Source organism: Leptonychotes weddellii, chromosome 3, assembly GCF_054177405.1.
Source record: "Leptonychotes weddellii isolate Sample4059 chromosome 3, ASM5417740v2, whole genome shotgun sequence".
Classification (NCBI taxonomy): domain Eukaryota; kingdom Metazoa; phylum Chordata; class Mammalia; order Carnivora; family Phocidae; genus Leptonychotes; species Leptonychotes weddellii.
This window is the reverse complement of record NC_138371.1, coordinates 112871280-112885617: the sequence shown is the minus strand read 5'-3', so window position 1 is coordinate 112885617 and position 14338 is coordinate 112871280. Positions and strand designations below refer to the sequence as shown.

Below are 14338 nucleotides of genomic sequence, written 5' to 3'. Positions count from 1 at the left end.
AGAGAATGAAACACTTCATCTTAAAGCAAGTTAAAAAACTAGAACTGGAAACTAGTAAACCAAAATTTATCCCATTATCAGTATAACAAAGGTTTTATCTATGATGTTACTAGTATTAGTATTACATACTAATAACAAAGGTTATACGAATAATGGAACTGAGAGCTAATTAGGTTTGCTGGAATAGCACTACATAGGTAATTATACAGCAAAAACACAGTATAGGAAACTTAGAATTCCAAAATAAATCACCAAGTGAAAAGACAACAGATCACAGAAACTTAGAAATTTTAAAAAGACCTGTAGAAGTTAACTTTCAAGCTTCCTACCTAATCATTAAAGTTACTTGTTTTTTCCCACCATTTCTCAATCTATTTCCATCTGTTGGCTTTTGATTTTTTACTACATCTTCCTTTTGTACCTGGATAGAGATAGGTTCAATGTCCCTTAAGGCAATTTTTATGGGGAGGATGTTCTTAAAATTTTGGAAAAGGGTAATTATAAAAGCTAATTCTGCAAAGGAATCATGCTAATCAATAAATATAAATAATATTAAATAAATAAAAAGAAAAGAGAAAAAATGTTTTCCTTATAAGTAAAATGATAAACAAGAATATTTTTAAAAGAGAAAAATATGCAGTTAATGAGTAGCTTTTCAAGAAAATACTATGGAAATTATATCCTTCAAAAATGGTCACTTTGACAGTAGTACTGTACAAAATACATCTTTTGTGAATAAATCCTCCTAGTGTGACTAAAAGAAAACCAAGTGCCACAATGACTACCTAGAGACAGACAACAGTCACTCATTTATAACCTTTCCAACAATCACTGACCTACCCATGAAGCCAAGTGTATAAAAAGAGTTTTCTGATAATGATAAATTTACAGTGGAAATATGAGCAAAGTGTCACAGTTTTCTATTACTGCCACTGCAAAGAAAAATACAAATTTTATGCTAATCAATAGTGAAAAAGAAAAGACGCATTTAAAGAAGACCAAAAATTCTGACCAGAATAAGTAAGATACTTAAACTTTTCAGCTATGGAATAATCCCAAAATACTCTAATTTAATCACAGCTCAATATTCTTCTTATAAACTGTCCTGTTATAAATAGAACAGATGTGTAGGTATTCGTTTAGGAGGGCTTTTTATTATCCCAAAGTCCTGAGATAAGTCAATGATTATGCAAACTGAGAAACACAGGAGAGGCAGAAGAAACCTGTAGCAGCACTCTTAAATAATTAGACCTTCCTCTTCATCAGAATGACATTAGTAAGGAACAAGACATTAGTAAGGAAGAGCCCCACAGGCCATTTCCAAATTAGAGGTTTATAATTAGAAAGCAAAATATATACCTGGGTACACAACTCCACACCTCAGCTCACGTTATCTACTTAAACCTCTGACCATTCTTAAATTCTACATTTCAATTCTACCTTCAAGTGACAAATACTGTCACTATCCTGAGATTCTCTACCAATTAAAATATTAAACAATCATGCCCAAACCAGTTTGGGCATTCCACGCTAGAATTTTGGCAGATTTGATCAAATGAGCAGGTTCCTCACTCCCAATTATCAGGAATCATATCAGGACTCTTTTTCACCACTGTAAACCCAGTTCCTAACACATAATTAACATCAATACCTGTTAAATGAAATAAACCTGAATTGCTATCATTTTCTCCACACTGGTATTAATAATCTTCCTATAGACTCATTCTCTAACCCACAATTTCCACAATTATCTCTTTTTTTTAAAAGATTTTATTTGAGAGAAAGTGAGAGAGAGAGAGCACAAGCGAGGGGGAGGGGCAGAGAGAGAGGGAGAGGGAGAAGCTGATTCCCCGCTGAGCAAGGAGCTGGACACTGGGCTAGATCCCAGGACCCAGGGATCATGACCTGAGCTGAAGGCAGACGCTTAGCTGACTTGAGCCACCCTGGACCCCCACAATTATCTTTTATTACTAAACCTATTTTATTCAATATTTTTTGTACAGCTCTAGTAATTTCACACTTTCAAGCAGCTGAATTAATCATGCTATTCCCCTTTTTTCATCTTTTAAAGATTTTCCATTCATATGGCTTTACTTACAACTACTTTAACCAAGTACTAGGTGTCTTTTCTACCTTTTCATTAAAATTTTGTTCACTGTATTTTCTTCCAAACAATTCATATCACACACACACATTAGGATTCATATAGTATAAATTCAGGCTTATACTACATACTATGTTTTACATAATGAATATGGTCTTCAGTATAGATGTTCAAAAGGGAAAAGGAAGTATCCCCCCCACCAAGTGTTTCTGAAATAGAACTAATGATAATATAATATAAAAAGTATAGAATACACTGCACTAATCTACTTCTTATCCTAAAGATCAAAAATTGTTTTACAAAAGTAAGTACTAAATGAGGAGTGGGGGAGTTCTTTAAAAAAAAAAAAAAAGTTGTTTAACAAAAGATTGCTGCAGTCAATGTCAAAGAATACCAAGAAATTATCTAAATACTTTAAGTCCCATTTTAGTTAGAAAGATAAATGAAAGTATTTCTTGGAAGTTCTTTAAATCAGTACTTGCCTTTAGTTTATCAGGGGATGTGTAAGGAGCTTCAGGAGCATAAATCCTGAAAATATCAGCAAGGCAGCAGGCTACCAGTAAGCGAACATCTTTGTCAGGATGCTTGAGGAAAAAATCTGAAGCAAGATGTAAAGCTAGGTTTAAATAAAGCTCCTTTTCTTCTTCAGAGTCCTGGTCCATATCCATGAAAGTTTTCACAACCATCTATTCAAAATCAAAATAATGAAATAATGAAATCCTTCATGCAAAAATAGTCATTTGAAATAACAACCATATTAATTGCAAAGATTAACTTCCAAATAAATAATACACAGTACTTTCATTTTTCCCTTGAAAGTATCTGAGAGAGCAAGATCCTTGTAAAACTACAAAAAAAATAATTTTTCTTTAAAAGATTAAAATACTTTTCATGTACCCATCATACCTGCTAACCAGATAAAAAGTTTAAAACTAGCCTTGCATGGAGTTTCTGGTCTCACTTTTACAAATGGACTACAAGGATTATGTCCTTCTTAAAAAGAGCAACCCCTTTTTATAATATACCTACTCCTTTTATTATACTTCTAAAGAAAAAACCTAGGAAAAGAAGAAAACAATTTATTTTTCCATGTGACCCATAAACCACTCCAGATACATGGATTTATACATTCAGCTAAAAAAGAATAAACAGATTTAAGGATGATGAAGATGTATTCCTAAACGTTAAAAAGCTACCACAAAGTGACTACCATAGCATCCAACAAAATATTTCTTGTGCCACAGTAAAAGAGAACATGACATGGACATTTTATTAGTAGGACTCAATGGCACGTATGGAGTAAGCAGAAAGAACCTATAGGAAATGGTTCCTTTTGCAAAAACATTTACATAAAAGTAGTAGGACAGAAATAAAAATGGTGAGGAATGGTACTAGTTGAATTCTATAAAGAGCTTTTTCTAATTTCAGTATTAGTTGTCACAATGAACCCTGAGTCATACTATTCTTACCTCAAATGAGACTTTTAATTGCCTAACTTGACAGGAACACACATTTAAATAAAACTCTAATGGAAAGGTGACCATCTGGCATCCACTAGGTGGTGCTGCAAATACTAATCAACAAATAGGACTGGCCACCAACTATCAGTATCTATGACTTGGTCCTTGAAAAATACAAGGATTTCTACTCTGCTACAGAGTTAGATTTCTGAGTAATAAGTTCTCCAATGCCTTGCTGGGGAACAGTGTTCCTCACAGGGCAGACCCTCAGTTCTACTATACCAGATGCCAGAACCAACTGTAAACTAATCCTTCCAGTCTGGTACTATATAGTTAGTTTAAGGGTACAAGGTCCAGGACTACTCTCCTAACTTTTAAATTTTAGTCTCTTAAGATATATGTTTGATGGCTTAGGCATATCATGAAAAGAGGCAAAGGAGAAAAAAAAAAAAAGACCTACATGCAGGAAACCATTTCTTTTTCTAGACTCTGTTCACAAAAGAGAGGTTCAGTATATTTTGAATAGAATATTATAGGAAACTCTAGAAATTATATAATAAATAATGACACCTTATATATTAACAAACTTTTAATTTATAAAACTTACTCCTGTAATTGTACATATCAAAAATTACTGTCAGCCCACATTAAATCCTTTTTATATTTCTCTAAGAAGGTTGCTAAAAATAGTGGGTAAGTGTAAATTAGGAAAATAAATGAAAAAAACTATATTAACTAGATTACTGCTGGGCATAAATGTCTAAAAAATAATGAAAACATATTACAAACACTAAATGTGAACACTGTGGAAATCATTCCACCAAAACTAACAACAAAGTTTACGCAAGGGCTAGATAATAAGAATTCCTCAAAACTGTCTACAACTCAAATGGTGTTATTAAACTCAACTGCTCATGTATAAGTCATCTATTAAAGAAGATGTCTGAGGAAATAACATCTCTAAAAGATAGGAAATGCTAATCAACTTATAAGTATAGCTTCTGTGTTTAACAGTTTCGTAGCAAACAACAGAGATGTTTACCTATATTTGCTAAAATATAAACTAATCTGAGGAAATAAAGTATTCACTTCTCTAAAAATTCAACAAGGTCAAGAGAATTTGATACAGAGAAAATGAAAAGTGTCACATACAAAGGATTTGTAGCTTCACTATTTTTAACAAAATATACACAACTTCCTAACTAGCACATATCAGTAATTTTAATCTGCTCAAAGATGTCTTTTCCTTTGAATAAAAAAAATCTGATATCTGACATTCTAATACTATATGCACAAAACTAAGACTTTATATGAAATTTATGAGTATTAGAGTCCTTTTCTTCTAATAAAAATAAACCATGCAGCAACAGCTATAAAACAGTACTTTGCTTTAAGGCTCCGGGGTCTTCAATGATTAATTAATGCAGGTTTTCCAGTCTTGAAATAGAGACAAATAATAATGTATCAAGCAACATAAATGTCTAGGTAGATATAATTTAGAAGGGGAAAAATGCTCAAAAATAAAGAACATCTCAACTAACTGATAAATCAGCTTAGCATTCTGCTTGGCCACTCTGCTCCTTTAACCATTTTACAATCACAGGGACTATCACTGCCCTGAAGAAAAGGTAAAATATTGTTCAAACACATATAAAGAGATTCTAGCCATACAGAGACCACCTCATCTATGGAAGGTCACCATTAATCTTGATTCATTGCTGCGTATCAGAAGCAGAGAGAAAAGCTGAAAGTAAAGCTCTTTAACCTACTCCAAAATAACTTGCAAGTAAAATACAGCCTGAGTGCTCAGTACAAAGACTTAAAACTTCCTTTCTTAGATTAAAATGATTGTTTTTGTAAAATCAATGAGATACAGAACAAAGGACTTTATACAGACAAAATGAATATAAGAGTACTACAGATTTATTCTTTATACCCAAGTATAGGAGGCCCTAGAAAATCTAAGCTTCACCTTTCCAGTTGTTCTCCCATTAACAGTAGCTAAGGAAACCCTCCAGTTTTGTATGTACTTCTGCTCTCCTCAATCCTTTCCCTGCCATTTTTAGCTTTCATTTGCTTTTTTAAGGTGCCCTAACAAAATATAGCCCTATGTGATTTCCACAGGTAACCCCCCACCCAGATGTCCCAAAACATAACACAATTCTACTCACCTTTAACCGTCTCACCATCTCCTCTTTAGATATTTTGTCTGAGATTTCCTTGACACCAGGAGGATAAGTAATTTTTCCATCATTGGTTCTTGTCTTTGAGTGAGCCATGATGGAAATATTTTTACCCCTAAAACAAGAAAACTGTTAGAAGCAAACAAAAAAATAGGCATAAACAAAATTAATAATAAACATGAAAAGTAACTGTCCCCCCAACCAAATAATTTATAACTACTTCCTAATTTATAGTTATTCACTTATTTAATTAATGAAAAACATTTTATTAAGCATTTCCCCAATTTTTTTCAATTGTATTTTCACTTCCATTTCTACTAATGGTAAGTTGGGTTATTTGCACTAACCCTCCAACTACAAAAACTATAAATAATAGAAAAAAATCCAAAATAAGCTTATTTTTTAAAGCACCACAAATTACTTGTCCCAAATAAAAGAGCATACAGGAATCCAGAGAGATAAACAGAGCACTGAACATTATATCCATTTATATCCTGAGGACATTTGCCAACCCTGACAAATCTAGAATTCAGTTCTGGCGGTCTTATGAGGCAAGGGGGACAGAGGTAACTCTTAACCTGGCAAGACAGAACATCAAATAAGAGACCTTCCTGACATCAGTGCACAATACTACTCTGTCTCCAAAAAGATAACACCCACAAAGATAAGCCAGAAATCAACGTGCACCCATGCCCCCATCAACAGCCACAGGAAACAGCAGAGAAAGTTGCCTTGGTACTAAGCAGAGCAACATAATAACAGATTCAGCTAATTAGTTTTTGCCATGGGCCTGCACACTGGCTATGGTTCACATCACCTAAATTGTCCAGAGAACCTCAACACATAAATGCAGTGACCCCTGACTGGTAGTACCACAAAGCACCAAATATAAGTAAAATTCTACACCTCAAAGAATCCCCACCATGAGGTTTCTAGGACAATGAGCATTATCAAGTCAAAAATAATCAAGCACCTAAGGACACATGACACTGTATGCAAAAATCTGCAGAAATACCAGGCACCAAGACAGGACACATATGTGAAGTATATTACAATTCTCAAACAGATTACAAAACTACTATTTTATTGTTTTAAAGAAATAAAAGTCTAAAATAACTCAAGAAATAATTATAGAGAGCAAAGTAGAACAAAAAGTCAAACTTCTAAAACAAAAATGCAAAAACTGAAATTAAAAACTCCGTGGACAAGTTTATTAGCAGATTAGAAAAAGCTAGTAGAACTAGTGAACTGGAAGAGAAATCAAAAGGATATAAAGAAGAAGAAAGGACAAAGAAGTTTAACTTATGATTCATGGGAGTACCAAAAGACAAATGAAGGCACAGGCCCCTATCTCAGTAGAACAGCATAAAATTCAAGAAGCCAAACAGAATTAAACTCAATACGAAGAACTGTAGAAAACAAACAAAACATTAAAGCAGTCACATTACTTTGAAAGGAACAGTATTTATAAACTAGTAAGTCAGCACAATATAAGCCAGAAGACAGCAAAATGTCATCCTCAATGTGGGAAAAGAATATAATTGCAAAGCTAAAGTTTACATCCAAGGAATATAATTTTCAAGAATAGGATGAAAATACAGACAAATTAGCCAAACAAAAGTTGGAAGCTATAAGTAAATATATATAGCACTTCCAACATTGTTTAGCACATACTATGCACTTTACACTATACATATATGATATACATGATCAGGTTAAAAAACCTAGATTTTAAAATTTCACTATAAACAGCTTACAAAAAACAAAGAAAATATATGGATATGAGATGCTGAAAGTAAAAGGATGAAAAAATATACCATGCAGACACTAAACAATCCAATTACAAAATGGGCAAAAGACATGAACAGACATTTGAAGAGGAAATTCAAATGGCAAATAAGCATATGAAAAAATGTTCAACACCATTAATCATTAGGAAAACACAAATTAAAACCACAATGAGATCTCATATACTATTAGAATGGCTAAAATAGAAAATAGCAATAACATCAAATATAGACAAGGATGTGAAGAAACTGAATCTAGACACTGCTGGTGGAAATGTAGACTAGTACAACCATAGTTGAAAATAATCTGGCAGTTCCTCATAAAACTGAACATGCACTTACCATACAAATCAGCAACTGCACTCTTGGGAATTCTTCCCAAGAAATGAAAGCCTGTGTTCATGCAAATCTGTACAAGAATATTTGTAAGAGCTTTATTCATATACCCCACAACCAGAAGCAATCCAAAGCCCTTCAATGAATGAATGGTTAAACAAACTCTGATAGATCCACACAATGAACTACTACTCAGCAATAAAAAAACTGACTTACTGATACATTCAATAACTTACTGCCATTATGCTTATTGAAATAGCCAATCTCAAAAGGCTACATGCTATATGGTTTCATTAATGTAACATTCTTAAAATGACAAAACTATAAACATGGAGAACAGATTAGTGGTTGCTAGGGTACAAAGATGAGACTAAGAGGTAGCATTACGGAATTCCTTTATAATTCTGTATGTTGACTGTGATGGTAATGACATGAATCTATACACAAGATCAAACTATACAGAACTACACAGAGACAGAGACAGAGAGAGAAAAATATTGTGCAAAAACTTGAGAAAACTGAGTAAAATCAAAATCAGTAATCTAATTAACATTATACCAATGTCAATTTCCTTACTTGATATTGTACTTCAGTTACAAAATATGTCACCACTGGCAGAAGATGAGTGAAGGGTTACTGAATTCTATGTACTATTTTTGCAAATTTAAACCTATAATTCTTTCAAAATAAAAAGGTTTAAAAGCAAACCAATCAACTGTATTCCTATGAATAGCAAATAGGAAGTTTAAAAATACAATTTACATAGAAGAGCATAAATTAATCTAACAAAAGATGTACTTTTACAGAGAAAATCATAAAGCTTTACTGACAGAAATCAAAGAAAACCTAAATAAATAAGGAGATATCAGACTGGATTGGAAGTTTCAAATACTATAAAGATAGCAGATCTTGCCAGTGATTATGTAGTCAATACAATCCCAATCAAGCCCAGGTTTTGATTTTGAAACATGGCAAATTTTTAAAAAATTGATATGTAAATAAATTCAAAAGGCCAAAGTAGCAAGATACTTGAAGAAAACCACTGTAAATGGATTTGTTCTCAAATATTAAAACCCATATATAAAGCTAAAGTAATTTAGATGATGTAGTACTTACTGGTGCAGGGAAAAAAAAAAAAAAAGAAAGGATTAATGGGAAATATTAGCCTAGAAACAGACCCTTCATGTTTTATACATGAAATTTAATATATGAAAACAGCAGCAGGGCATATCAGTAAGAAAAGATCAGAGAGAACAAAACAAAAAGTTCCAAATATTGCCTAATATTTTAATAATATTAAGTCTTCCAATCCATGAACACTGGATATCTTTCCATTTATTTGTCTTATTTCTTTCACCAACATATTGCAGTTTTCAGTATACAAGTCTTTTACTCCCTCGGTAAAGTTTATTGTGAAGTAACTTTTTTCTTTTTGATACTATTGTGAAGAAATTCTTTTGTTAATCTCCTTTTCAAATAGTTCACTGGTAGTATATAAAAACAGTAACTGATTTTTGCATGTTGATTTTGTATCCTGCAACTTAACAGAATTTATTAGTTCTACAAATTTTTTTGTAGGGTCTTTAAGGGCTTTCTACATATAAGATCATGTCATCTGTGAACAGGGAATTTTACTTCTTCCTTTCCAATTTGGATTCCTTTTATTTCTTGCCTTTACTTTATTGCCTAAATGCTCTGGGTAGGACTTCAGTACCATGTTGAATAGAAGTGGCAAGAGTGGGTATCCTTGTCTTGTTCTTGATCTTAGAAGGAAACTTCCTATTTTCACCACTGAGAAATGCAAATCAAGAACAAGATATCACTTCACTCCTGTAAGAAAGGCCATTATCAAAAAAACAAAAGCTAACAAGTGTTGACAAAGATGTGAAGAACAAAGAATTCTTGTACACTCTTGGTGAGATTGTAAAATGATGCAGCCACTATGGAAAGCAGTATGAAGGTTCCTCAAAAAAATTAAATATAGAACTACCATATGATCCAGCAATCCTGATCCTGGGTATAGACCCCCAAAAATTGGAAATCAATAACTCTAAGAGGTATCTGCACCCTTTTTCACTGCAGTATTACTCAAAATAGCCAAAATATGGAAAGAACCCAAATGCTCATCAATAGATAAAATGGATAAAGAAAAAAAGGTTTATACATACAACAGAACATTATTCAGGCTTAAAAAGGAAGAAAAGCCTACCATTTGCAACAATATGGATGGACCTGGAAGACGTTATGCTGAGTGAATTAAGTCAGTCACAGAAGGGCAAATACTGTATGATTCCATTTATAGGAGATATCTAAAATAGTCAAACTTGGGGCACCTGGGTGGCTCAGTCGTTAAGCATCTGCCTTTGGCTTGGGTCATGATCCCAGAGTCACAGGATTGAGCCCTGCATCGGGCTCCCTGCTCACAGCGGGAAGCCTCTTCTCCCTCTCCCACTCCCTCTGTTTGTGTTCCCTCTCTCGCTGTCTCTCTCTGTCAAATAAATAAATAAAATCTTAAAAAAAAAAAAAAGTCAAACTTACAGATACAGAAAATAACATAGTGTTTGCCAGGAGATGAGAGGAAAAAATGGAGTTGTTATTCCATGGGTGTAGTTACAGTTAGAAAATATGATTAAATTCTAGAGATGTTCTACACAACATAGCACCTACAGTTGATACAGTGTTGTACACTTACGAATTTGTTAAGAGGGTAGATTTCATGTTAAGTGTGTTCTTACAAAAAAAAAAGCAAAGAGACACAAGGAAACATTTAGAAGTAATAACTGTGTTTATCTCAGCTGTGTGGTAATGGTATTATAGGTGTTGCATATAATATGCATGCATTTTTTTCTCTGTATCAGGTACAGTTCAATAAATCCATTTTATTTTTTTAAAGATTTTATTTATTTGACAAAGAGACAGAAAGAGAGCATGAGTCGGGGGGAGGGGGCAAAGGGAGAGGGAGAAGCAGGCTCCCTGCCAGGCAGGGAGCCTGATATGGGGTTCGATCCCTGAGCCAAAGGCAGAAGCTTAACAGACTGAGCCACCTAGGCACCCCAATAAATCCATTTTAAAGAAAGAAAAGATTGGGGCGCCTGGGTGGCTCACTAGGTTAAGCATCCGCCTTCGGCTCAGGTCGTGATCTTGGGGTCCCAGGATGGGCCCTCCTGCATTGGGCTCCCTGCTCAGAGGGGAGTCTGCTTCTCCATCTTCCTCTCCTTCTGTGATCTCTCTCACTCTCGCTCTCTCTCAAATAAATAAATAAAATCTTAAAAAAAAAAATAGAAGATTTTCAAGTACCCTCTGGGAAATAAAATGCTTTGCCCCATCTGCTGGGAAAAAAGAAGGGGGGGGGAGAAGGAGGAGGAAAAATAATGATGATGATGCTGCTGCTGCTGCTGCTGCCGATGGTGGCGGCCAGTGGGCAGTTAGATTTCCAGAGAGATGTCTGAGCTAGGGACAGATTTGGGAATCCTCAATGACAGTTAAAACCAGGGGCACAGATGAGAGCATTCAGGAAGTCTTGTAAGGTGAGAAGAGATAAGAGAAGACACGTCTTTAAGAAACAGACAAAAAAGAGCTTGCAAAGCCATCTGAAAATGATCAAAGAGGTAGGGAGAAGATGCAGAAAAGCCGTATCAGAAAGTAGGGGGGTACACCAAGTTTCAATTCAAGACAGGGAGTAGCCAACAGTACTGGACTCTGCAGAGAGCTCAAGATGAAAAAACTAAAAAGAATCCACTGTAGGATTTTTTTTTTAAGATTTATTTATTTGACAGCGAGAGAGGGAACACAAGCAGGGGAAGTGGGAGACGGAGAAGCAGGCTTCCCGCTGAGTAGGGAGCCCGATGCAGGGCCGGATCCCAGGACCCTGGGATCATGACCTGAGCCGAAGGCAGACGCTTAATGACTGAGCCACCCAGGCACCCGAATCCATTGAAGGATTAACTGTAATTATGGTGATGACTGCACATCTCAGTAAATCTGCCTAAAAATCACTGAATTGTACACTTGAAATAGGTAAAATGTATTAATTTTATGCTACATTAAATTATAGCTCAATAAAGTTTTTAAAAGTTTTTTAAATTTTTTCAAGTTCTGAGACACTCTAATACCGCCCCCCCCCCCGCCAAAATAACATCATACCTATACCTCACACCTTACACAAAATGAATTCCAGGTATTCGTGACCTAAATATAAAAGCAAAATACAAAAAATTTTAGAATATAATGCAGGAGAACAATTACATGACCTCAGGTTAGGAAAAGCAAGAACGAAAGTCATAGCTGTGTTCCTTCAACCAAAGAAGATATTTAACAAAAGCCCAGAACAAATCATTTCAGGGGAAGTTAAATAAATGTGACAGGATTCCCAGTTTTCCACAGAATGTGGAATGTAACAAAGTCTCTGCCTTTCCTTGACAGAAGTAAAAGCTGATGCTGACCATTCCTAACAAGAGATACACAATTGTAACCAGAAACTGCAACTAAATTAATGTAGACATGGTGCCTTTGTAGAGTAAACTCATCCACATAGTCAAAAAATTTGTCATAGTCAAAAATTTGTCAAGTGCTTGTTACTTGCATAACTCTTTAGCAGTGACTACAGGGCAAAATGAGTAAGACGGATCTCAAAAATCTATTCAAAAAAGTCCCCCTAAATAATTAAATCACAATAAATTCTAAAATTATCCTAACAGAAATAACAAGCTTAGAAAATATAAAATTGAAAGAAAGCCCACTTCTGTAAGTGAATGGGAGTGAACTTGGTAATAATATATAGAACAAAAAAAGGACCAAGAAAACAGTTCAGAATGTGTTACTAATCTAGAGAAGAAAGTTCAGAATTTGTTACTTAGGATCTAGAAGTGTGACTGAAGGAAAAAGTGGAAGGAAGTAAAGGGAGCTAAGGAGGAAAAGATAAGAGCCAACAAAGGGGCAGGTCTACTCAGTATGCACTTCAGTTTTATAAACAACAGTAGTAGAAGCAGATTTGAAATATCTTTGTGAATATATATAAGCTGTTTCTTCAGCATAAGACATATTTACTGGCCCTTGTCTACCAAGCAAACTCTATGTACCTTAAATTCTCACTCAAGTCTATAAGTCTATGTTTAAACTTTCCCTGACTTCTCCAAGCAGAGCAAGTCTCCTCCCCCTACAGCTAAAAACTTTGAACACATCATAATTAGCATTTATCACATCATATTTAGTGAACATATTCTATGTCCGTTACTCTTACTAGGGCTGTAAGCTCTGTAAGCCAAGGACAGTGTATCATTTTATGTTAGCATCTATTACAGAGCCTAGCACAAAGCAGGTACTCTGGAAATCCTTGCTGAATGAATGACCAGAACTATTCTAAGAAATGGTGGCTACAACAGGCAATACAAACCAGAGAGAGGCAAAATCAAATACAGTAAAACCAATCAGGAAACTGCTACAAAATTCCAGGTCAGAAGGGGGAGCTGACTGCAGGCAATCATGGGAAAATAAGAAAATGGATTCAAAGACTTATGAATGATTTTAAGGAAGAAGTAAAAAAAAAATAAGAGAAGTAGAAGATGATTACAAGATTCAAAGCCTTTGTTCCTTGAAAGTCAATTACTTAAATATTTACTGGGAATTTACTTAGTGCAATATACTATGCTAGACACTAGGAATGCAATAATAAGCAAAATATATAAAATCTCTGCCCTCATCATAATGGAGAAAGAGAAAAACCATCGAGAGATTAAGTCTTGGGAAAAAAATCTGGTCTAGAAGGCAACTAAAAATGTAGATCTGAAGTTTTAGAGAAAAACCAAGGCCAGAAAATATTTTAGGACCACGTACAGCTCATGTTTTATGAATTTACAAGATCAGTTAAGAAAATGTGTAGGATTAGCTAAGACACCAAGACTGAACCTTGAGTAAATATCTATACTGATACGGGGAGGGGACAGGAAGAAAAAGAGAAGAGAGTCAGAAAAGGTAAAAAAGCAAAAAATAATTTTTTTTAAGCCTAGAGAAAAATGTTTGAAGATGAAGGGGTGGCATACAGTGCTCAATATTTCAGAAATACATACTACTGAAACATACAAAATGACCTCAGCAAATACTCCCTTGGACCTGGCAAGGTGATCTTTAAGAAAGAAGTTTTCTGAGAATAATAGGAATAAACACCAAACTGGTGTAAGAAAGAGAAAAAGGTGTAAAGAAGAGGGAAAGGTGTAAAGAAAGAGAAAAAAGGTGTAAAGAAGAGGGAAAGGTGTAAAGAAAGAAAAAAGGTGTAAAGAAGAGGGAAAGGGAGCAATGCTGAGGAAGAGGAGAAGGGTATAGGAAATAAATAGGATCTTCAATTGTTATCAGAAATAAAAATAAGAGATAGTGATATATAGCTGCTCCTCTTAGGTTTAAGACTGTCAAAGAAATTACCTGACAATTTATTTCATCTCTGTGGAATTACAATTACTCACATTTAAGGTAGGG

The 14338-nt window shown here is 34.4% G+C and overlaps 1 protein-coding gene across 10 annotated transcripts in view; it reads right to left on the bottom strand.

The window, feature by feature from the left end:
* PDS5B (PDS5 cohesin associated factor B) overlaps positions 1-14338 on the bottom strand; it is a 186688-nt gene that overhangs the window by 110830 nt on the left and 61520 nt on the right. For 9 of the 10 annotated variants that reach the window (XM_081814806.1, XM_081814810.1, XM_081814813.1 and 6 more), the window contains 2 exons: positions 5736-5862; positions 2587-2790 (listed from right to left, as the gene is read on the bottom strand). In XM_081814806.1, coding sequence (XP_081670932.1) covers positions 2587-2790; positions 5736-5843 — 312 coding nt within the window. In that variant the 5' untranslated portion in view covers positions 5844-5862. Of the gene's footprint in view, positions 1-2586; positions 2791-5735; positions 5877-14338 lie in introns of all 10 variants that reach the window. The other variant, XM_081814809.1, reaches the window with a different exon arrangement.